Raw genomic sequence first — 22,926 nt, forward strand, 5'->3', positions numbered from 1 at the left:
TTAATTGCATTGGGATTAGGCAACAGAAGCCGCCAATTAGGCGGCTGGGATGAGAAAGGAGAGTTTTTAGGAGGGTAGCTGCATTCTAAGTAAGGGACTCTGTTGGGGTAAAAGGAGCGAGTGTTGCAAGAAGGGGGTGCGGGGGTTGAGCAGGCACCTCTACAGGAAATGGATGCTGTCCAGGTGCTGGTGGGCGCCCCGGGCAACGTGGCGAAGCAACTCAGCCGGTCCAATCAGACTGCGTCCAGGGCTTGGGTTTCGCGATCATTAAGTGACTGAGGCAGATCCCCACGCCACACCTGGCCACGCGCTCAGCAGTCCCGCCGCGGTGAGTATGTTTAAGGAATCCTTCCCATTATGGCGACTCCATACCCAGGTCCCCGCCCGGGACAGAGGAAGCCGCAACAGGTCCCCCGGGGCACCGGGCCCTCTCTCCTGCCTCCAGCCATGTACAAGGGTCCGGCAGCTGGCCGCCTGAGCCCCTCCCCGGCCGGCGGTCGGGGCGGGCTCTCCGAAAGCCGTCGCGGTGGTCCCCGAAGCCGGGTCATAAATAATTCACGAGCCAGGGCCTGGCTAGCTAAGGGAAGGGCGGCGGCAGCGGTGACTAGGGCGCGAGCAGGAGCGGGAGCCGGGTGCACGGTGAGTAGCTGGGTCCTCATCCCGGAGCGAGAGAGGCATCTGCTGACCAGGCGCGGGGCTGAGCGCACTCCTTCCACTGTACTGGGGGTGTACAGTGAGGAGTGGACGGGTTCTCTCTGCGCCCCCCTTATCCTAGCCCTCTGCGCCGCCGCCCTGGCCCCTTAGCAGGTGGTGCGGACCCGGACAGCGGCTGGGGGCCAGAGGGACTGCGGGGAGCGCGTGGTGGTCCCGGTGCCCGGCCAACCCAAACTTTTTCCGCTGAGTGGTGGCCCGCGCCGCCCCGCTTGGGTCTTCTTTCCATCCACTGGGGTGGGGGCTGTGGTGGGGGTAGCCGGCGGCTGTAGCCGGCGGCTGTGGTTCCGGAGCGGGAGTCGGAGGTGGGTGTGCGAACCGGACCGGGGCCCCAGAGACTTCGGACTCGCTCTCCGCGAGAACGACGACCGAGGTGAGGTTTGCCAGGGTCTTGGGAACGAGTCTGCAGTAAAAGAAGCTCTAGGGATGGCCCCGGGGACGTGAGGCGCTGAGCTTCCCCGGCTGAGTGCGGAAAGGGGCCAACACTGTGCAGTAGACCACGGCTGGAGGAGGGATACGGGGGTGCAAAGCGAAGCCATCTCCCGGCGTCCATGGGAGAACGCAGGCACCCCTGGCTCAAAGCACCTTCCCAGCCTCCCACTCCACGGCCCTTCTGCATGCATGTGCGGGGACCCGCGGCTATCGCTAGATGGAGAACTGGGGTGCTCAAGGCGCACCCTGCCAGAACGCGCCGACCGGACAACAAAGAGGAGCTTGGACAGACCAGGAGCTTCATGGCTGTAGAAAGTCGGAAGCTCGGAATCAGTTTCCCCAGAGCCCGCGTCTGGAGAGGCAGGGAGTCAGATCGGAAGGAGGAACTAGCTCCGGAACCCCTTCTCTCTGGCAAGATCTCCCCCGATCGGTGCCCAACAGGGGCCGCGGCGGGGAACTGGCGCCGACAAGCTCGGAGCAGCCAAGTTACTCCGGCAACCCCCTCCCCTGCGCGGCTGCGAATTCCTGGAGTCTCTTGGCTTCCCGCGCCCGCCCCGCCGCTCATTCTTTTGTGTCCCGCAGCTCGCGAGAGGCTTCCTCCCAGAAGGGAGCTAGACTGGGAGGGGGATTGGCCTGGAGGTGGTTTGGAGGTAAAGGGCGGGGAAGCAGGCGCCCCAGGCTTCCTTCCGCAACAGGTTGCTCCTGGAGCCCGCGAGGGCGACTGACCTTTCTGGAGAAAGGTTTGCTGGAGTTCCTGAGGGCGGCAGCTGTTCTTTGTTAAGAGAGCAAGTGCACGATCTTAGTTCTTGAGTGTCCCCCAAGACTCACGTGACACGAACAACCGCGGCGATATGTTGGGTTGAATCATAAGAAATTGTCGGTTTTTTGGATGGAAGATATGAATATCGTCAACCTCATATGATTTAACTTGTGTGATGTTACCCATTTTTCTTTTCTCACCGTCCTCTCTGTCCCGGTTATCCTAGGAGCCCCGGTGGAGTTGAGCTCAGAGTATTGATGCTAAGCAGAAGCAGACAGACCCCAGATAGCCTTCTAGCTGCGTGCCAGGTGCTTTACCTATTAGATCGCTAGCCTGCCAACCCTATGCGAAATCCGCCTTTGACAGAGGAGCAGAAGAAGGGTTGGAGAATGCAAACAACTGTCATCTTGGCAGAGTTAGTAAGGAGGACCAGAGCCCCCTTACTGTTGCTATTGTCTGTCTGTTTAGCAGTGCCCTTTAGTTTATTCTTGTTTTTTTTTTTTAATGTGTTCCATAATTTTTTTCTAAACTTCCTTCTGATTTCTAAACTTCTGATTTCTAAACTTTTCTAAACTTCTTTCTGATTTCTAAACTTCCTTCTGATTTTTATATGAGACAGTTTCTTTGTGTTTTAGTACAGTGAAGTAAACAAATGCATCAGAGGACAAACTGAAAACTTTAAACCAAGTGTTGTTTTGTTGGTACTGTTTAAAATATAAAGGAACTAGGTTTTTCAGGGAGCAAAGAGCTATTTCTGAGAATTGTTAAGGGTCAGGATATTTTGTTAAAACAGTGGAAGCTGAGTCTGGGGTAATTTTATCAGATAAAAGACTTCTTGGAAGGATGGACCCTGAGTGGCTTAGGGAAGTGGCAGGAAGGCTAGTCAGGCTTAGGAATCCAAGACATGCCACGGGACCCCTGATGCGGGGATGGCTGCGGCTGCCAGAACAAGCCCCTGGATGTGGCTGCTGGCATTGCTGCCATCATTGCTGGAATGAATTACAGACACTGTCCTGCTTCAGATTGCGCAGGCCCAGGCCCAGAAGAAAGCTTCTGATTGGCCCAGCGTGGCTCAGCTCCGCCAGGACAGTTTGGGCACCTCAGCGGGCCTCACAATGCAAGGCAGGGCTGCCTCCCACCCAGCTCACAAAGGTGATCTCAGAAATTGGGTATCCCCCATGCCCCCACCAAAAGCACCCCAGATGGCAAAAATCCACTACAAAGATCTTTTTTAAAAAGAAAGCTTCTGAGAAGTTCCATCAAACGAAGAAAAGAAATGAAGGTGATCGATCACCATATTTGCTTTTTCATTATTTATTTATTTATTTATTTATTTATTTATTTATTTATTTATTTTTGAGACGGAGTCTCCGTCGTCCAGGCTGGAGTGCAGTGGCGCGATCTCGGGTCACTGCAACCTCCGCCTCCTGGGTTCAAGTGATTCTCCTGCCTCAGCCTCCCGAGCAGCTGGGACTACTAGCGTGTACCTCCCCTCCTGGCTATTTTGTGTGTGTGTATTTTTAGTAGAGACGGGGTTTCACCATGTTAGCCAGGATAGTCTCGATCTCCAGACCTCGTATCTGCCTGCCTCGGCCTCCCAAAATGCTGGGATTACAGGCTTGAGCCACCACGCCCGGGCCATGTTTGCTTTTATACAAGTATTGAAATGCAGTTCTCTGGACTCCAGGCTCAGAATCACCTAAGGTCGCCCAGGCTGGAGTGCAGTGATATGATTAGGGCTCACTGCAGGCTCAACCTCCTGGACTCAAGTAATCCTCCTGCCTCAGTCTCCCAAGTAGCTGGGACTGCAGTTGTCCACCACTATGTTCGCTAATTTAAATTTTTTTTTTTTTTTTAATAGAGACAGGGCCTCTCTATGTTGCCCAGGCTGGTAGCAGTTCTTCAGTGAGGACCAACTGTGTTCCATGCTCTGGGGATACAGAAATAAGCCAGGGACCTGCACAGCAGCTGGGATAGATCAATTCAAAGCTATATGAAAAGGGCATTTGGGGAGCTTTCACCTTACATCTGTTATTTTCCAATATGTTTGGGAAGCCTGAAGTGTCCTTGGAAAGTGACATGAATTGACTAGGTGGATGCTCCAGGATCGGAGTACTCCAGGAACAGAACTGTTCTCAAACTTTGTTTGAAGGATCAGTCCCCAGGAGAGCTTATTAAAAATGCAGATTAATGAGCTTCATCCCAGAAATTAGGTCCTTTAATAGTCTGCATTTCAACTAAACACCCCATTTTATCCTGAGACAGAGGCTGCTCTCAGTGGCTCTCGGACCTACTGGGATTTAGCAGGTAAATACTCAGAGCTTCTCTTTTTGGCACAACCTATTAAACCCGAGATGAAAAACTCTTCCTCTTTGACTTGACTTTAATCAGTTTCTAGTATTTCATAGTTAGTGAGATTTTAATACTTTCTTAAAATGTACTTTAAAACTTCAGGGGGACCTACATTTTGGAGCAAGATGTAAAGAAATCTGGAAGTGCAACTCCAGTTGCTGTCTATCTCAAATCATTGTCTCCCATCTTTGCTGCAGTGAGCAGTTGTGTTTCATTTCACTGGGAATTTCCCTTCCCCTGCTTTGTCACTGAGGGAGTTGGAAAGCTTGTTTGTTCATAGTTCTTTCCTGGGCAGTTTCTCTCTGTCCTGGACTGAGGCTTGGTGGAATTACCAGAAAGTGGGCCTTCTCAGCATCTGAGCCTTTAATCCTTCCAGCTGCTGTGCTGGAGGCTTAGCTCTCTGCCTGTCCTTTAGCAAAAAAAAAAAAAAAAAAGATAAAATGTACGTGTGGTGTGTTGTGCTTGCAGTAGATGTTCGAAGGGCGCCCTTTGGAAACACCAGGGTCGAGGTGTCTACTGTGGGTGTGATGGAGGGCGGAACCTGAAGCGTGGGGCACGAGGTTAGTACTGGCAGCCACTTGGGATCTCAGCAGCCCATGATTTGACAAAGGAAGAGTTTAGGGCCATTGTATTGGTAGCTCTGTGCAGGAGTAATTGGAGTGGGACAGGACTTAGAAGATGAGGCAATGGAGGGATTAGATATGAATTAACATCTTTGTTCAAATAGCTCATGAAATCCCATCTCTTGTCCAAAGCTTTCTTTGACTTGGAACATTGGTAGTGGGTCCTCTCGCCTCTTGTAAAGTATGTCACTTTCTTCACCATCCCCCTTCGGTTTCTTACAGTGTGGGTTTCGGGAGCACCGTGTCCTTATCTTGAAAGTTAGTAAGTATGTATCTAGCTCACAAAATGACAGCAGCTTGCTTTTGCTCCAGAACCCTTAATACGGAGAGGAAGAGTGGCACATCCCGGATCCTTCCAGGTCCTGTGCTGATTTGCCTAGTCTCATGAAACCGCACAAGGAAATAACATATTTTGGCTTCTACGCCAGCGCCTGCCCTGTAGCTCTGAAGCAGGCGGTGTTTGGTTTCCACCCACCTACCTGGATTAGGCTGAAGGCCTTGCTCTAAAGCTTTGCAGCCTCCTCTCTGGGGCAGTTCTTGCTGCAGGCAGGTTACATGCATTGTTGACTCTGCTGCTGTTTCTTTCCCCGCCGGGGATGGTGCCATGAGTGAAACAAGCTGCTCAGCAGGCTCTTACGAAACACCGACTGTGTGCCATGCCCAGCGTTAAGGTCTGGGGATTGAAAGAAGAATAGGGCAGGGTCCACCTTGGAGGCACTTTCAGTCCTATTTCCTTCCCAGATGCTGGAGCCACACCTGCTTTTAGGATTCTTGTTGTGTTTCTCCCTCTCCCAAGGGATAGGTAGGAGTCTCCCTCTGCCCTGGCTTTCATCTCTGAGAACCTTATTGTCAAGGTGGTTACTTACGGTGAAGGTTTCCATCAGGATTACTTAGTAAGCTTATTAGAAAGACAGGTTCCAGTGTCACACATGTGTCCAGACTCAAACAGTGTGGTCCCTAGCCTTGAGGCCATGCCCTTCTACTTTGGATTGGGGGTGAGGTGGAGAGGGGGATGTTTGAAATGAGATTAGTGAGTAAATAAGTAGAATATAAGGCAGAGTAAGATATATCTCCAGCAGCAAGGAGAACAACACACACTTGGAGAAGAAATAAGCATATAAGCATATACTGGATTACTGGGACCCCAGTGGCTCTTACTAGAGCCTGAGAGGGGGACACTGTAGAGACAGTGTCTTGACGTCATAGTTAGATCTTGGACTTTGAAGGCAAACTAGTGAGTTTGACTCTTGGCCGCATGGTTAATCACCTGTGACCTTGGGCAAGTCACCAGGACCCTCTCTGTATCAGTTTCCTCATCTGCAGAATGGAATAATACCTCAAACAAGGAGGACCTTGTTTCTATCTATGAAGCATAGATAACAGTGCCTGAAAGATAGTAAGTGCTCAATAAATGTTAGTTTCCAAGATCCCAAGCCTTCTCTACAAAACCTAGTATTTCCCGAACACATCAAGGGTGTGTGTTCTGAGTCTGGCCCTCCTGAGGAGGGACTTTATCTGAGTCATGGCTTTGATGCCAGCGCCTGCCCTGTGGCTCTGGAGCAGTTTGTGTGCTTGGTGTCCACCCACCCATCCGGATTAGGCGCGAGGCCTCGCTCTAAAGCTTTGCAGCCTCCTCTCCGGGCAGCTCCAGGTGCAGGCAGGTTACATGCGTTGATGACTCTGCTGCTGTTTCTCTCCCTGCCAGGGATGGTGCCTTGAGTGAATGACCCCCTTGGAGAACATTCTTCTGGAGATGTCCCTCGCCTCAAGCCAGCCTCAGACAGAAAACTGAAGATTCAGCAGATCCAGTGCTTCCTGCTCCACTTCTGCTCAGGAACACGCTTGTCTTCCCCAAGCCTTCCAGAACTTCTGAGGCAGGAGGCACCCAGTTCTACCTCATGTTTGGAGGATCTTGCTAGCTATGGCCCTTGTACTCGGCTCCCTGTTGCTGCTGGGGCTATGCGGGAACTCTTTTTCAGGAGGGCAGCCTTCATCCACAGATGCTCCTAAGGTTTGGAATTATGAATTGCCTGCAACAAATTACGAGACCCAAGACTCCTATACAGCTGGACCCATTGGCATTCTCTTTGAACTAGTGCATATCTTTCTCTATGTGGTACAGCCGCATGATTTCCCAGAAGGTAAGTGCTGATGGCAGGGAAAGGTAGGATTTATCTCCAAACGTACCTACAGTATTGTTTTTTAATGTCAATGCAATCAGTATATAATATATTCAGTATTTTAGTGACTGCTTTGCACAGAAGCAGAAAGCATTTAGACAGAAGTTAAGAAGACTTGTACCAGGTTAAATAGGTTGTGAGGAATGTTATCACGAGAAATGGAAGGAAACGATGTTGCTATGTTGGTTTTCCACTTCTTCACCTTTTGTTTTGCTTGGTTTTGCCTTGTTTGGGTTAGAGCAATGAATTATTTAAGGCACTTACCAAAGGTAAAAGTTATAGTAAAGTTAGGGTAAAAATGCAAATTTTATATCATCAAAGGAGAAACGAATAACTATCTAGCATCTGATGGCCACCTCAACGCTTAAAAATTTAACTCTCTTCTGCCCACCACAATATGCAAATTTTGACATTGCTTAGGGTAAGGACAAACATGTTTACCTGACCAGCTGTTTTCTTCCATTCTAAGAGCTTGGGTGTGCCGAAGAGGATTGGCACTTGCCAGAATTGTCATGCCATGGTGTCATTATTCATCACACACAGTGCCGTTTGTCATTTTCGCCTTCTTAATGTTTGTTGTTTTCCATACTCTTCTGAATTCAGGGTATATGTTCATAGAAAAGGGATTATAAATATAAAAAAGCCTGTGAGAAATATCTGCTAGTAGGGTTTGGCACCTACATTTTTGATTGGCTTAACAGTAAATCCATCCTAAGCCTGTTCTTTTAGCTACAAAGATTTGATTACAATCATTGATTACAGAATTTGCTGCAATCTTTCTTATCATTTTCCTTAGCTGGTCAGCTACTGTTTGTAAGAGTCCTAGTGGTGTGTGTATGTGTCTGTGTGTGAGAGAGAGGGAGAAAGAGAGAGAGGAGGTATTCAGTGAATCTCCTCACTTGTTTATATTATGGGGAGTTTATAGATTTTCATTAAAATACATTTGTATTGATTTTTTAACACTTATTTGTCTTAAATTGGTCAATTAAAACAGCTTGAAGTATAGCTGTCAATTTTTGCTAATTTAAATTTCAGTTCAGGGAACAAATCTCTTTGAATGGTTATTGTCATTGAAGAGAATCCTGAACAAATGCTGCTTACTGTTTATGTTGCTGTTAAAATACTAACTTTGGAAATCCCAAAGACAGAAGTAGAAAATTAGCTGAGTTTATTTATTAACATTAGATACAAATTCACTCTTCTGAATAGATATTTCTTGGTTTATTTGGAGACTTAATATATGTTACTGAATAAAATAACCTACTAACGTTTTTATTTAAAAAATATTTTAATTTTTGCGGGTACATAGTAGGTGTATCTATTCATGGGGTGCAAGACGTATTTTGATACAGACATGCAATGTGTAATAATCACATCATATAAAATGGCGTATCCATCCCCTCAAATATTTATTCTTTGTGTTACAATCCAATTACTCTTTTAGTTATTTCAAAATGTACAATTATGTTATTATTGACTGTAGTCATCCTGTTGCGCTATCAGATACTAGGTCTTATTCATTCTTTAAAACTATTTTCCTACTAGTGTTTTTAGCCTTTGCTTCTTGGTTTTGTTTTAGTATAAAAGGCATAGAATTCAGTTGTTGAATATGAATTTACAATCATTTCCTCAAAAAGATTGGAAAGCTTCCCATGCCTCATTCTAAGGCATATCATGTAATTAGTTAATCCCATAATCTCTTTCCATATGTTGCTCTATTTTGGTCCCTTCAGATTTGATTGGAAGGTTTCTTCATACTTTTTTTTTTTTAACAAGGAAAAGCAGTATATTTTAAGGTCTTCATTCTGGTGATCAAGTTAGAAGATGTCTTTTAGCTTACACAACTTCCAATGCATTACAAGGTTTTGAACTGCAACAACATTGTTAGGCCTAAGGAGGAAACTGAAGAATTGTAATCCTAATGTAATCTGAGGGTATTAGCCTAGTTTTTCTCTTGACCTTCATCAATACTTACTACCTTGCAGAAGGAAAGTCTCAAGTTTCAACAGCAGACTGGGGAAGACCAGCATTACCTCTTTGGGAGGAAAAATTATTAAGTTGCTTAAATAATATAATATTGAATTTATTGCAGTGTTGGTTTTCTTCCATCATCCCATTTGTTTGTATTCTTCCACCTAGTTACTACATTTCCTAGTAGTCTTAACGTACCCACTGGGTGCTTTACAATGTATTGGACACATATACGACAATCGTGATTTTTCCATTTGGGGCCAGCGCATTTCACAAGCACCAAATCATAAACAGATGCCCTCATAATTGAAGATACAAAAAACAAAACAGAGAAAGAGAGAGTGAGAGCATGTGCATGATTGATTCTTATATATTGTTTATTAGTTTAATACCTTAGTACATTAACCAAACACAAGACTTCAGGACCGGTCCTCTGTGGAGTAATGTCTTCATAGAAGCCGTTCTCCCATGGGTATATCCTTTCATTTGAAAGCATGCAACTGCCCAATGGGCTCTTCGTGCCTGCTGGCCAGATAGAGCCGATATATCAATGCAGAGGAACTGCACTGGAGAAAGAGTTTAATTCAAGCAGAGCCAGCTGAATGGGAGACTGGAGTTTTATTATTACTCAAATCAGTCTCTCCAAAAATTCAGGGATTAGGGTTTTTAAATATAATTTGGTGAGTAGGGAATTAGAAAGTGGGGAGCTCTGATTGGTCAGATAGAAGATGAAATCATAGGGAATAGAAGCTATCCTCTTGCGCTATCAGTTCCTGGGTGGGGGCCACAAGACCAGAAGAACCAGTTTATCTATCTGGGTGGCATCAGCTAATGCCTCAAAACAGGGTCCGCAAAGTACTCTGCAAAGTATCTCAAGCACTGATTTTCGGCTTTACAACAGTGATGTTATCCCTAGGAGCAATTAGGAGGTTTAGAACTTTGTGACCTCTAGCTACATGACTCCCAAACCACAATTTCTAATCTTGTGGCTAAATTTTTAGTCCTGGAAGAGCAGGATAGTCACCCGTCAAGAAGGGGTTTGTCTTGGGAAAGGTCTGTTACTGTCTTTGTTTCAAAGTTAAACTATAAACTAAGTTCCTCCCAAAGTTATTTGGGCCTATGCCCAGGAATGAACAAGGATAGGTTGTAGGTTAAAAGCAAGAAGGAGTTGGTTAGGTCAGATCTCTTTCACTGTAATAATTTTCTCAGGTATAATTTTTGCAAAGGTGGTGTCAAGAGTAGTGGTGCTTTAACTGCAAAGTTCCAGTATAGGTCAAGGAATAGAAGAGAGAGAGATAGCCCTGGAGCCTGGGCTTCCTCTTTTCTTACCATCTGACTGGAAAGTTTTTCACTGTTATATTCTGTGTCCTATCAATTGGTTTTCCAAATTTTGCATTTGAAACTCTAAGAGAAACCCTTCTTGTATCCCCAGGAAGTAAGGCTTTGTCTCAAGTCCCAGCTTAATAAACGTAAAATGGAAAGGTCTTATTCAGCTGAGATTTGAGACAAAGCCTTACTTCCTGGGCAGAAGAGATTAGTTTAAATTAGACAAGGAACACAGGTAACCACCCCTGTGTTGACATGGCAGAACACATTCTAGAACCTGCTGTAGGTATTTCATAAATGCTTTCCCTGGCCTGAAGCTGCAAAAGGAATACTCTACCCACGGGGCTTAGGCTCATTAAGAGAGCTGTACCAGGCCGGGCGCGGTGGCTCAAGCCTGTAATCCCAGCACTTTGGGAGGCCGAGACGGGCGGATCACGAGGTCAGGAGATCGAGACCATCCTGGCGAACACGGTGAAACCCCGTCTCTACTAAAAAAGTACAGAAAAACTACTCAGGCGAGGTGGCGGGTGCCTGTAGTCCCAGCTACTCAGGAGGCTGAGGCAGGAGAATGGCGTAAACCCGGGAGGCGGAGCTTGCAGTGAGCTGAGATTCGGCCACTGCACTCCCGCCTGGGCGACAGAGCGAGACTCCGTCTCAAAAAAAAAAAAAAAAAAAAAAAAAGAGAGCTGTACCTTACCTTTGAGAAGAGTCTCTTGTTCATTCATTCAAACCTGAAAAGATATTGGTGGCAGGGTGACCAGAGGAAGTTAGGGAAAGGGTGTTCCGGGTAGAGAGTAGGGCATGTCTAGGGTTTGTTGGAGACTGTGGTTCCAATGTGAGTGTCCTACTCCATTCAGTTTCTTGGAATAATACCATAGACTAGGTGGCTTAAACAACAGGCATTTATTTCTCAAGTGCTGGAGGCCGGGATGTCTAAGATCAAGTTGCTGGCGGATTTGCTGTCTAGGGAGGGCTCACTTTCTGGCTTGTAAACAGCCACCTTCTTGCTGTGTGCTCACATGCCCTTTCCTGGGTGCAGGCTCCTGGAGAGAGGGTGAAAAGAGATCTTCTCTTTCTCTAATCCCATCAGGCACTATTTCCATCATGAGGGTCTCACCCTTATGACCTAATCTAAACCTAATTACCTCCCCCAGAATCCCCACCTCCAAATACAGAAATGTTGGGGGACACAGACATTCAGGACATGACAGTGGGTGAAATAGGTGTTCATGGAATAAATTGACCAAGGTTAGGGAAAACCAGAGCTGGAGGACCTTGACCTCCAGGGAGTTTTAGAGAGAGAAGGAAGGTGAGGAAGCCTTCCAGCAGACGTTTCATTAGTTGGACAAGGATTTATTGAAAGTCCCTGTGTTCTGGGGTTCACCTTGCTGGATGCTGTCTGACAGGGTGTACGTGGAATTCAGCTTGGGGAAGAGGACCCAACAACAGCTGATTGGTTAGACCACAGGGAGGTGGAGGCTTTTGCAGTGGTCTGGAGGGAAGTGATAATGAACTCAAAATGAAACAAAAGGCAATAGGGGAAATGGACTCAATGTCCGTTTCATGTCCCAAGAACTTGGTTTAAATCCTAGCTCTTGCCCGTTAACTGCTGGATGATCTTAGCTAAGTTGTTTAACTTTCAGACCCCTTTTTGTGTTGGACATAAAGTGGATTACAGTTACAATCAATTTGATGCCATGATTGTTGTAGGGAGGGGACTTAGGAATCAGAAGGTGTCTCCAGGAGGGATCATTGAACTGTCCTTGCTACTGTTCCCACAGGAACATTCTACACGGCATTGCCTCGTATGAAACACTCCCTTGACTTTTGAGGTTAAGTGGGCCTTGTTCCCTTGGCAAGCCTGGCAGTAGTCTAGAAGCCAAGGTTTGGATGTGATGCTAGTTTACTGACTGGTCTTTGCTTCTCTGCAAAAATATCTACATCAGACAGGCACTTGCTTTTCTTGGTTTCTTTGTTCTTTTCTGCAGTTGTGTTTGCTCATTTGATTCTTTTGTTAAACAAAATTGTGGGAAGTCTTTGTTCTAGACTGGCCCCAACAGACCAGTCCAAACCAAAACGGACTCAATCATGCTAACTGCAATGTAATCAAACCGAAACTTTAAGGAAGCAGAGAGATCACAAAACGGACCAAAATTTTTTTTAACTCTTGAAAACAGGAGATTGCGTCATAATAACGGAGTCCCGTCTGCTCTAAAATCCACTAAAAAACAAGTAACCTGAAATAATTAGTCAGGTTTTTTTTCTATTTCTGTGTCCTTGTTTCCACCTTACAAAACCCACTGTTCTGCTGTTTTCCAGTGGGATTTGCGATTAAATAAATTCGTTAACGATAGTGACAGACTGACTTCAATGCCTAAAGTTTTGATCAGTCTCTCAAAATTGCCAAATTTACCAACCTCTCAATCTTGAGAGGTTGATCTAAAGGGGGGAAATTGTTAAAAAATTAAGTGTAGCCTAAAGCTGCCCCTTACATATTTTAAGTTTGGCCTAAATGTTTCTCCATACATAGTAAACTGTGACCTAAACACGTGTGTGAACGGACTTGTGTCCTACTCTTACAACAAGTAGCTGAGTCTTACCCAATGGCATTAGCTGTGTTTCAGCGAATTGCAGGTGGCCACTAGTTCAAATCCTGTTCAAATAAAGCAAACACCGAGCTGTAACCCATCTAGCTGCTCCTGTACCTCACTTCCGTTTTCTGCACGTCAATTTCCTTTTTCTGTACATAGATGTTATACGACCACAGGGCAGCCCCAGAGTCGTTCTGAATGTATTCCGAGGTTCCGAGGGCTGCCTGATTCATGAATCATTCTTTGCTCAGTTAAACACTATTAAATTTAATTTGTCTGAAGTTTTTCTCTGAATACTTCCAATAACTTTGGAAGGTAGGTGATGGTGGTAGGTGGTGGTATTATTTCTTACATTCCTTTCTACAGATTGGAAAACTAAGTCAGAAAGAGATTACATGTTCAAGGCACACACTAGCTTGTGGCACATTGAGAAACTCCCATCTCTAGGACTAGTTTTATCTCCTATAAAACACAGCTGCCTTGTGTGTATTTTTCTTTTATTTTACTATGATCCTTTTAAAATGACCATGGGTTAGTATGGAAAATAGTAATTTTTGCAAGTTAAAGATGTGCATTGTAAAACATTGTCTGGTGTGGATGATGAGTAGTACCACTTCCAAGTTTATGTGGCCGTGATGAACTTGGCATAAGTTCTGACCCAGATTTGAGCTATTCTAATGGAGCAAGCAAGGAAATAAATCTCCTTTGTTGTTAGTTTCCTATAAATTCTCTAAAATTATTCTCTGCCCTGTTTTGTTTTGTTTTTTTGTTTTTTGAGTTTTTTTCGAGGCAGAGTCTCACTCTGTTGCCCATACTGGAATGCAGTGGCATGATCTCTGCTCACTGCAACCTCTGCCTCCCAGGTTCAAGTGATTCTCCTGCTTCAGCCTCCCGAGTAGCTGGGATTACAGGGAGGCGCCACCATACTTAGCTGATTTTTGTATTTTTAGTAGAGATGGAGTTTTGCCATGTTGGCTAGGCTGGTGTCGAACTCCTAACCTCAGGTGATCCATGTGCCTTAGCCTCCCAAAGTGCTAGGATTACAGGCGTGAGCCACCATGCCCGGCGTTGGTATGTTTTTAAATTTAGATTTTAGGATGGTCGGCCTATTTGTAAAAACATTTTAGGTGACTCTGATTTGCTTCTGGGATTTGGTGTGTGTGGGAGTGGAGTTGGGTGAGTTGGTAGAAGTGGGGAAGGTGGGGAGTTAAGCCTTGATTCCTTGGAGTTTGAGAGGCCATCAGGATGTTAGGGTGAGTATAAGAGCTCTCTGCATTACAGGTAACAGAATCCTATTAGCTATAAGGACAAAATTATAACAAATTTAGTTTAAAGATCTCAATTGGCTATATTTGCAATTCTAGAATTGGGCAACACTTTATTCCGCAAAATTGAACAGGTGTTGCAGTGAGTCCAGCAGAGCCTAGCTTCATAGTCAGAAAAAGGGCTGAAGAAAGCAGAAACAAAGAACACAAAGTGAACTGGTCACCTCAAAGTTAACTTTCCTTATAAGACAGGGACATGGAGACAGAGCAATAGAGAAATAACTGGTTCTGTCAGGTGACTTCAGGTTAAGGATTGAAATGGAGGGCGCTTCATTATCATGCCAGTAGCAACTGGCCTGTTTGGGAAATAGGCTGCTATCTTCTCTCCTGATTCCCTAGAAGGCCAGATAACAACTCAGTTTCCATTTGGCGATGTGGAACTTTAGCATGGGTGACTTCATTTGGATTTTTATTCTGCTCTGTTGGGGCCTAGTACAGGAGCTTAGTCCAAAACAGTGGCCTCCTGTCATTTTTATTTAACATAGCCAAGGTAACCAAAAATAGGGAGTTTCTCATCAGGACACCGAGTTGTCTCAGGGCACTCAGTGACATATGAGCCACCAGGGACCAGCCCTCACTCGGATTCTCTCTGCCTCCCATCTTGGCTTCTCTGCGCATCTGCTCTGTGCCTCCTCCCCTACCCTCTCCCTCTGGCTTCCTGCACCCCTGCAGTCCTCATGGTGGAGAACCAGCTTGTCAGAATCCTAGGTTTCAGGCCAGCTCCTTGGAGAGTGGCTGGGAGTTCTTTCTTTTTCTCTCCCAATTCTCAGTTCCCAGGGAGGGCTTCTGGCTCACCCGAACCAATCACAAACCGGGGAGCCACTGAGTCACATGGCCGGGGTCATCTGTGTGAGCCTGGCTGCTGTGGGCCCTCACTGCCACCATGGCCTCAGAGGCAGAGAGAAGCGGTGCCCAGGAAAGGGGTGGCCGAGTGAATAGCCAAATTGACGTGTCTATGCCCATGTCCACGTAGAAGCAGGGTCCAACATCTGCGTGTCCTTACTTAATTCAGACAAAGCCAGCATTGTGGCCTTTAGAACATGTGACTCATGCTGGCAATGGGCCTAGCCGCAAATTAGGTCACAGAGGAAAGAACTGATATCTATTGATCCTTCCCCCTCCATGTCAGTCACTCTGCTGGGCAGCCTACAGCTGCCATCGTAACAGTCAGACTGGCAAGCACCACCATGTGCCCGCTTTCAGGGATTTAGGTGAGTCAACAGCACCAGGAGCTAAGTGCTATTATTATCTTGTTTTACAGAAGAGGAAGTCAAGGCTCAGAGGATCAAATAACTTGCTCCGGGTCCCACAACTGGTCAGTGGCAGAGGCAGGGTTTGAATCAAGGCAGGCTTCAGAGGCAAGTCATAATTGCCACTTTTCTTTTGCTGATGAGGAAAGTGAGACTCAGAGGTTAAGGAGTGTCTAGGGTCACACACTCTGATGGCTAAGAGGCCCAGCCAGGGTTAGACCCGGGGCCCTGTGCCTCCCAAGCGCAGTGTCTTCCCTCCGTGCTGAACCCTGTTGCCTCTATGGAAGAGGAGATCTGTTGTACAGATTTCATTTGACATCCCCAGTGACCTGTGAGTGGGTGGGTTTGAGTGGGAGGTGACGTGTCTGCAGATTATAATAGATTATAATAGAAACAATCCTAATCTTCCTTGTTGAGTCTTCAGTCTCATAGGGCAGTCTTTTGTAACCAAACTGAAAAACTCATGCTGTAGACTTTTAGCCTATTACCTAGCCTACAAAGTCTCTCTGAAACGGGGTCCTATCTTGCCCTACGTAAATAATCGAGGCAGGCTGTGCGCAGCTGGGAAATGTCCGGCGAAAGACACCAGAAGAAAAGCTTCCTGCTCTGCTGATCTTCAGTGAGGACATCCTTTCAGGAGGCCTTCAATACAGGCAGGAAAGGGGAGATTAAGTATGAATGTAAATACAGACAGGCCGCCCAGCAGCTGCTGCATGAAGCCACCATGGTTTTAAATAGCATCTGTCCACTGGGCTGGAGCAGAAATGAAGTCTTGAGATTTACCTTTAGAGAAGTGGCGGGAAAGTGTGGTCTGCAGGGTGGTGCCAGGTCAGAGCCTAAAGCAGGATGACTTTTGCAGGAGAGATGGCACAGATGGCCTGTGCCTGGGATCGAGATTCAGAAAGGAGCCCATACTCAGTGGCCCTGGAGTCACTGCCTGGATTGGAATCCCAACTCTGACGTCCACTAGCTCTGCGTTGCACAAGTTACTTAATAATCTCTGTTCGTTAGTTTTCCCTCTCTAAAGTGGAAATGATAATAATAGTACCTGCTTTTCAGGTCACGTTAATATTTGTTTAGGTAAATTATATTTATAAAGCATTTAGAATAGCGCCTGGTAGATACTAAGTGTTATATATGTGTTTGTCAAACAAAATATGAATGTATAAAATCCATGTTTATTAAAAGCTTTGAAATTAATCTCGGGTCTTGGTGATGACATGGACAAAAAAAGAAGTATTTATTTGACCTTCACTTTATTGGTTTCCTAGGGCAACTATAACACATGATCACAAACCAGGTAGCTTAAAATGGCAGAAGTGTATTCTTTTGTGGTTCTGTAGGCAGGAAGTCTAAAATCTAGGTATGGGCAGGGCCACGCTCCTTAGAAGGCTCTAGGGAACAATCTTCCTTGCCTCTTCTAGCTTCTGATGGCTCCGGGTGTTCCTTGGCCTGACCAGGATCACTCTCATCTCTGCCTGTCTTCACAGGGCCATCTCTGAGTCTCTTCCTTTCTAAGGACACCTGGCACTGGATTTAGGGCCTACCCCAAGTCCAGGATGATCTCATCTCAAGATACTTGATTATTTCTGCAAAGACCCTTTATCCAGGTAAAGTCACGTTCACAGGTCTTGGGGTTAGGACTTGGATCCATCATTTTGGGGAACACCATTCAGCCTGCTATTCCTGCTATATTCTTATTTAGTTTTCCAAGTAACCTTGTGCTGCTCAGAGATATTAAGCAATGCACCCAAGATCATATTTCTTGGAAAAGATGGGACCAGATTGAAACCTGACTGTCTGATTCCAAGTGCTTATTTCACTTCCGCAGAGGTGTAGCAAGGATCTACTGGGCACCAAGCCTGACGCTGTTTGGCAGATGGTGTTGGCTGGGTTCCCTTGCTCTCAAAAAGCTGACATTCAACTGAGGAGACCTCCACCTCCACAGTCAGCTGTGACACAGGGCAGGCTGGTCCGGCTTACTGTGAGTTATGAATAGTGTTCACAGCTGTCTAGAGGAGGGATTGGTCTTGGTGGGGGCAATCAGAGAAGGTTTCCTGGAGGGAGTAGCATTCAAACTAAGCTGTGAATGTATGGAAGAGTTCAAGACACAGCAAACATTCCAGGCAGAGGGAACTGAGGCCTGAATGATGCAAGTTGAGACGGGCTCATAGGACATGGCCTGGGGAGCAGTGAGGCTGGTTCCCTGCATGTCTGGAAGGTTGTGAGAACATGGGCTGGGGAGCAACTTGGAGGCATATGATTTGCAGGCTCTGGAATGTCATGCTATCAGGGTGCTGCAGACAGTAGAGACTGAGCATCACTCAGAAGAAAACCCCTAACCTTGGCCAAAGTGACATGAAGGAGGCCATGGGCAGCGTGCATTGGCCCCTGAGTTTGTTTCTAGAAATTCTTGTGTGTATTTGGACACTAGTGGCTTAGCTCAGTCCTATTTAAAGTGTGGCCTTTGGAGCCAACAGCATCAGCATCACCAGGCAGCTTTTTAGAAATGCAGGTTCTTGGGCCCCATCCCACACTTAACTAAATCAAAAAAAATTTTTTTTTTTTTGAGACGGAGTTTCTCTCTTGTCACCGAGGCTGGAGTGCAATGGCGTAGTCTCGGCTCACTGCAAACTCCACCTCCCGGGTTCAAGTGATTCTCTTGCCTCAGCCTCCCGAGTAGCAGGGATTACAGGCACCCGCCACCACGCCTGGATAATTTTTGTATTTTTAGTAGAGACGGGGTTTCACCATGTTGGCCAGGCTGGTCTTGAACTCGTAACCTCAGGTGATCCGCCCACCTCGACCTCCCAAAGTGCTAATTTTCTATTTTTTAATTTAAAAATATTAATGTTAAAGTATAATATGCATACAGACAAAGTACACGTGAGCTTACAACTTGATGACTTTTCACAAATCCATATAACTAGTACTCAGATCGTGAAAAAGAACCATTCCACGGAAGAACTGCCTCCTGTTAACCTGGTTACTGTCTCCTGCCTCCTCCTAAGGGTAACGCCCACCTAACTTTCAGTAGTATAGATTAATTATTCCTTGTGGAATCACACAATACATACTCTTTGGTTTCTGGCTTCTTATGCTCAACATTTTGTGAAATTTATCCATATTGTTATGTGTACTTGTAAATCTTCATTCTCATTGTTGTATACTATTCTATTATGTGACTATACCATTGTTTGTTGATCCCCCTACTGCACTGGCATTTGAGAGGTTTTTGGTTGGGGCCATTATGCTTAGTCCTGCTATGAAGATTTTTCCTATGTGTTTTAGTGACTATATGTACACATTTCTGCTGGGCATGTATCTCGGAATGAATTGCTGCACGATGGGGTATGCATTTTTTTCATCTCTAGTAACACTACCAAAAAGTTTTCCCGAGTGCATATGCCAAGCAAATTTTTTAAAAACATTATTGTGGAGAATTTCAAATATGTGTAAAAGTAGGAGGAGAGCCTGATGAGCCCCTATTTATCCATCACTTAGCTCCAACAACTTTCAACCCATTACCGGTCTTACTCTGGTTCTACCTCTATTCACTCCTCCTACCCTCTTCTTTTACTTTGAAGCAAATCCCAGTTGTTGTGTCATTTCATCTGTAAGTGTTTCAGTATGCAGCTCCAAAAATGAGAACAATCCCATTATCATGCTGTGGAAGTTAACAGTATATCTTCATTATAATCAAGCATTCAGGAAATGTTCAGTTTTATTGATTTTCTCATAGATGCATTTTTAAGTTTTTTTGTTTGAATCAGGATACAAATAATGTCCACACATTGCAATTGGTTGATATATCTCCTTACATCTATTTATTATTATTATTATTATTTTTGAGATGGAGTCTCACTCTGTCACCCAGGCTGGGGTGCAATGGCAAGATCTGGACTCAATGCAACCTCTGCCTGCCAGGTTCAAGCAATTCTCCTGCTTCAGCCTCCCGAGTAGCTGGGACTACAGGCATATGCCACTATGACCGGCTAAATTTTGTACTTTTGGTAGAAGTAGGGTTTCATCATGTTGGCCAGGCTGGTCTCGGACTCCTGACCCCAGGTGATCCCCTGCCTTGGCCTCCCAGAGTGCAGGGATTACAGGCGTGAGCCACAGCACCCAGCCTCCTTCGTCTATTTTTGATTTATAAGGTGCCCCTTTATGTCTTTTTCCCTCTTGCAATTTATTTGTTGAAGAACCAAGTTGCTTTTCCTACTGTATTTCCCTTAGGCTGCATTTCACCAGTTGCATCTTTATGGTGTTCTTTATCATGTTCCTCTGTCTTCTGCACTTCCTGTAAACTAGTACTTATAGAGATCAGATTCAGGTTCATTTTGGGGGAAAAACACCTTTATAGATAGTGTCGTACATTTACATCAGGAGATGAATAATTTCTGTTTGTATCTTTTGTGATGTTGGCAGCAATGATGATCACTGTCTAGATTTATTCATTCATAATGGGCCCAATTCTTTCAAAATCATTCACAAACATGCTTTCAAATATATTGCAACTTTTAGGGGGAAAAGGGGGATACTTTGCATATTTTGTAACTTAAACTTTTTATTTAACATTATATCATGGGCATCTTTCCATGTCTGTTCCTAATAGGGTGTTGCCTAAATTAAGAAAGTTTTCTAAGCAAAGAACTTAAAACATTCACCAATCTTTTGATGTAGAGCCAAGGTTTAAAATTTGTTTTTATTAGGAGTTAATTGTTAGAAGTTTCAAATTTAATGTTTCTGAAATCATACTCAAAATGCATCCTTTCTAATTTGTGGTTTCTTTGTTTTGGTTTCTTTGAAGTATAGCAAAAACTAAAACACTTAGAGTTCAGAGTTCTAGATTTTTAGTTGGTTATTTTTCTCCCCAGACTTCTAAAATTTACTCATATGTAATTTCATTCAAATGACTGGCCTTTAATAAGTCTTTATAGAACATTTGACTTAGGTTTTTAATGCTCCTTCTCTTTATGTTCATGCTTCTTTAGTTTGTGTAGTATTTATTTGTTATTCATTAACAATTGTGCTTATTATACAGAAAGGAGCCTGGGGCAAACCCAATGTTACGAGTTGAATTGTGTCCACCGAAAATTATGTGGAAGTCCTAACCTGAAGTACCTCAGGATGTGACCTGATTTGGAAACAGGGTTGTTGCAGATGAAATTAGTTACTTTTAGGTCATACTGGGGTAGGCTGGGTCCTTAATCCAATATGACTGGTGTCTTTTTAAAAGGAAAATTTGTAAACACACACACACACAGGGAGAATGCTAAGGGATGATCACACTGCTACAACTCAAGGAACCATCAGAAGCCAGGAGAGATCTCTAACAGATCCTTCTTTAGAGCCTTCAGAGGGACCATGGCCCTATTGACACCTCAATCTTGGATTTCTAGCCTCCAGAACTGTGAGACAATACATTGCCACTCCGTTGTGGTACTTTGTTACAACAGCACCAGAAAACTAATTCACCTTGTAAGTAGATACATGAGCTGGTATTTGCAGAGGGCCAAGAGCACCTGACAGAGTGGTCACCTCGTGGGGAGGGACAGAGCACAGCCATGTGTTCTGAGGGATGGAACTGATGTCCATGTCATCTGGTTAGCCGAGAAAGTGGGCTTTAGTTCCTGGTGTCTCTATTCTACATATTCTATTCTCTATACATACATTTGAATCACTTTATCTATTTAATCATGAAGATTCAACTCTATGTGCTGAAAAGGAAAAAGAGAAATTGCTTAAATAGTACATATGATTCTTCCTACTGTTCTACAGCTAGATCCCATAGTATTCAGCTGAAGAAGCCCTTACTCTCAGAGTGGACATTCTGTTGTTTCTCTATAGTCAGCTGGTAATGCATCTCTCGTTTCTTAAAATCCTAATGATTCATTTTATACAAGTCTCTGGGTGAGTTCCAGTGCGTGGTTCCACTTTTCCTGTAGAATTCGAAGTGCCTGGATTTTGTGATGGCTATTTCTATTTCAGACACTTAACAATTCATTTCCGAGATAACTGCTTGTTACTTCCGTGGACAAATTCAAGTTTATAATATTTTAGCCAACAGGGGTCCCCAGCTTAATAACTACTTAACAATAATTAAATATCTACAAAGAGCTCAGGGGCAAGGGACACCTGTGATGTGAGGAACACTTGGTGTGATGCAGACCAAAGGTGACAAGGGCTCCTAGGAACACCCAAAATGAGAAGTCATAGTGTTGAATTAAATCTGAATCATCGAATGGGCTCAATTATATATGTTGCTTTTGTGTTCATTATTTGCTAAAATAATTTCAAACTAAGTTTATTCTAAATTTAAAAACAATGTATGTGTATGTTGGGGAAAATGCAAATATCACTTAAAGGATGAAACAGGAAAAGTAAAATAACCCCATTTCACTCTCCAGAGGTAATTGATGATCACCAAGTTTTGTATGCAACCGTTCATTCATTCATTCATTCATTCATTCATTTAGTAGATGCTTATTGAGTGCCAGGCTCTGTTTTAGGCTCTGGGAAATAAACATCCACAAAATGTTTCAGACACACACACACACACACACACACACACACACACACACACACACACTTTTTTTTTTCAAAAGGAATTATTTGAGAGCCCAAGAGTTTGAGACCAACTAGGCAACATAGTGAAACCCCATCTCTACAAAAAAATGCAAAAATTAGCCGGGCTTGGTAGCATGCACATGTAGCCCAGCTACTTGGGAGGCTGAAGTGGGAGGATTGCTTGAGCCCGGGAGATAGGCAAAGGTTGCAGTGAGCCGAGATTGCACCACTGCACTCTGGCCAGAGTGAGACCCTGTCCCAAAAGAAAAACAAAAAAGAAAGAAATTATTTGACATGCTCTTCTGCCCCTTGCTTTTAAAACTTAATATATCTGGTAGATAATTCTAGTCATGCAATTCTCTTTAACTTGGAAAAAAACTGCAGGGGTAACCTATTTATATGACTGAAAATTCAAAAATGCAAAAGGATATGCAGTGTGAAGCTTCGGTCCCATTCCTGATTCTCAGCCACCTGCCTCCCTTTTTAGGCAACCACTGTTATCAGTGTTTGTGTGTGTCTGTGTCTTTCAGACCTATTTTATGCATGTAGAAGCCAACATGTGTATATGGTCTTGTCTCCATCAGTGAAAAAATATTGTATATATTATTTGGCACCTCGCTTTCTTTTTAAACATACAGCTTGGTTATTATTTTATATTAGCACAGAGAGAGACCTCTCATCCTTAATTTTTTAGATTTACGCCTAGGAGTCTTATTACCATTATTTTTTTATTGCTGTGAGGTAGTTTATTATTTATCAATTAATTTCAACCATTTTGCTGTTACATACATTGTTATAAATTATTTTAGTTATTTCACAAATATACAAGTTTATA

The 22,926-nt window shown here is 44.5% G+C and overlaps 1 protein-coding gene across 17 annotated transcripts in view; it reads left to right on the plus strand.

The window, feature by feature from the left end:
• The window catches only part of PROM1 (prominin 1), a 154,486-nt gene that overhangs the window by 39,341 nt on the left and 92,219 nt on the right, over positions 1-22,926 (plus strand). For 4 of the 17 annotated variants that reach the window (XM_017958587.3, XM_017958588.3, XM_017958589.3 and 1 more), the window contains exons 1-2: positions 14-328; positions 6,584-7,019. In XM_017958587.3, coding sequence (XP_017814076.2) covers positions 6,800-7,019 — 220 coding nt within the window. In that variant the 5' untranslated portion in view covers positions 14-328; positions 6,584-6,799. The other 13 variants (XM_017958580.3, XM_017958583.3, XM_017958581.3 and 10 more) reach the window with 6 other exon arrangements.

Source organism: Papio anubis, chromosome 3, assembly GCF_008728515.1.
Source record: "Papio anubis isolate 15944 chromosome 3, Panubis1.0, whole genome shotgun sequence".
NCBI lineage: Eukaryota > Metazoa > Chordata > Mammalia > Primates > Cercopithecidae > Papio > Papio anubis.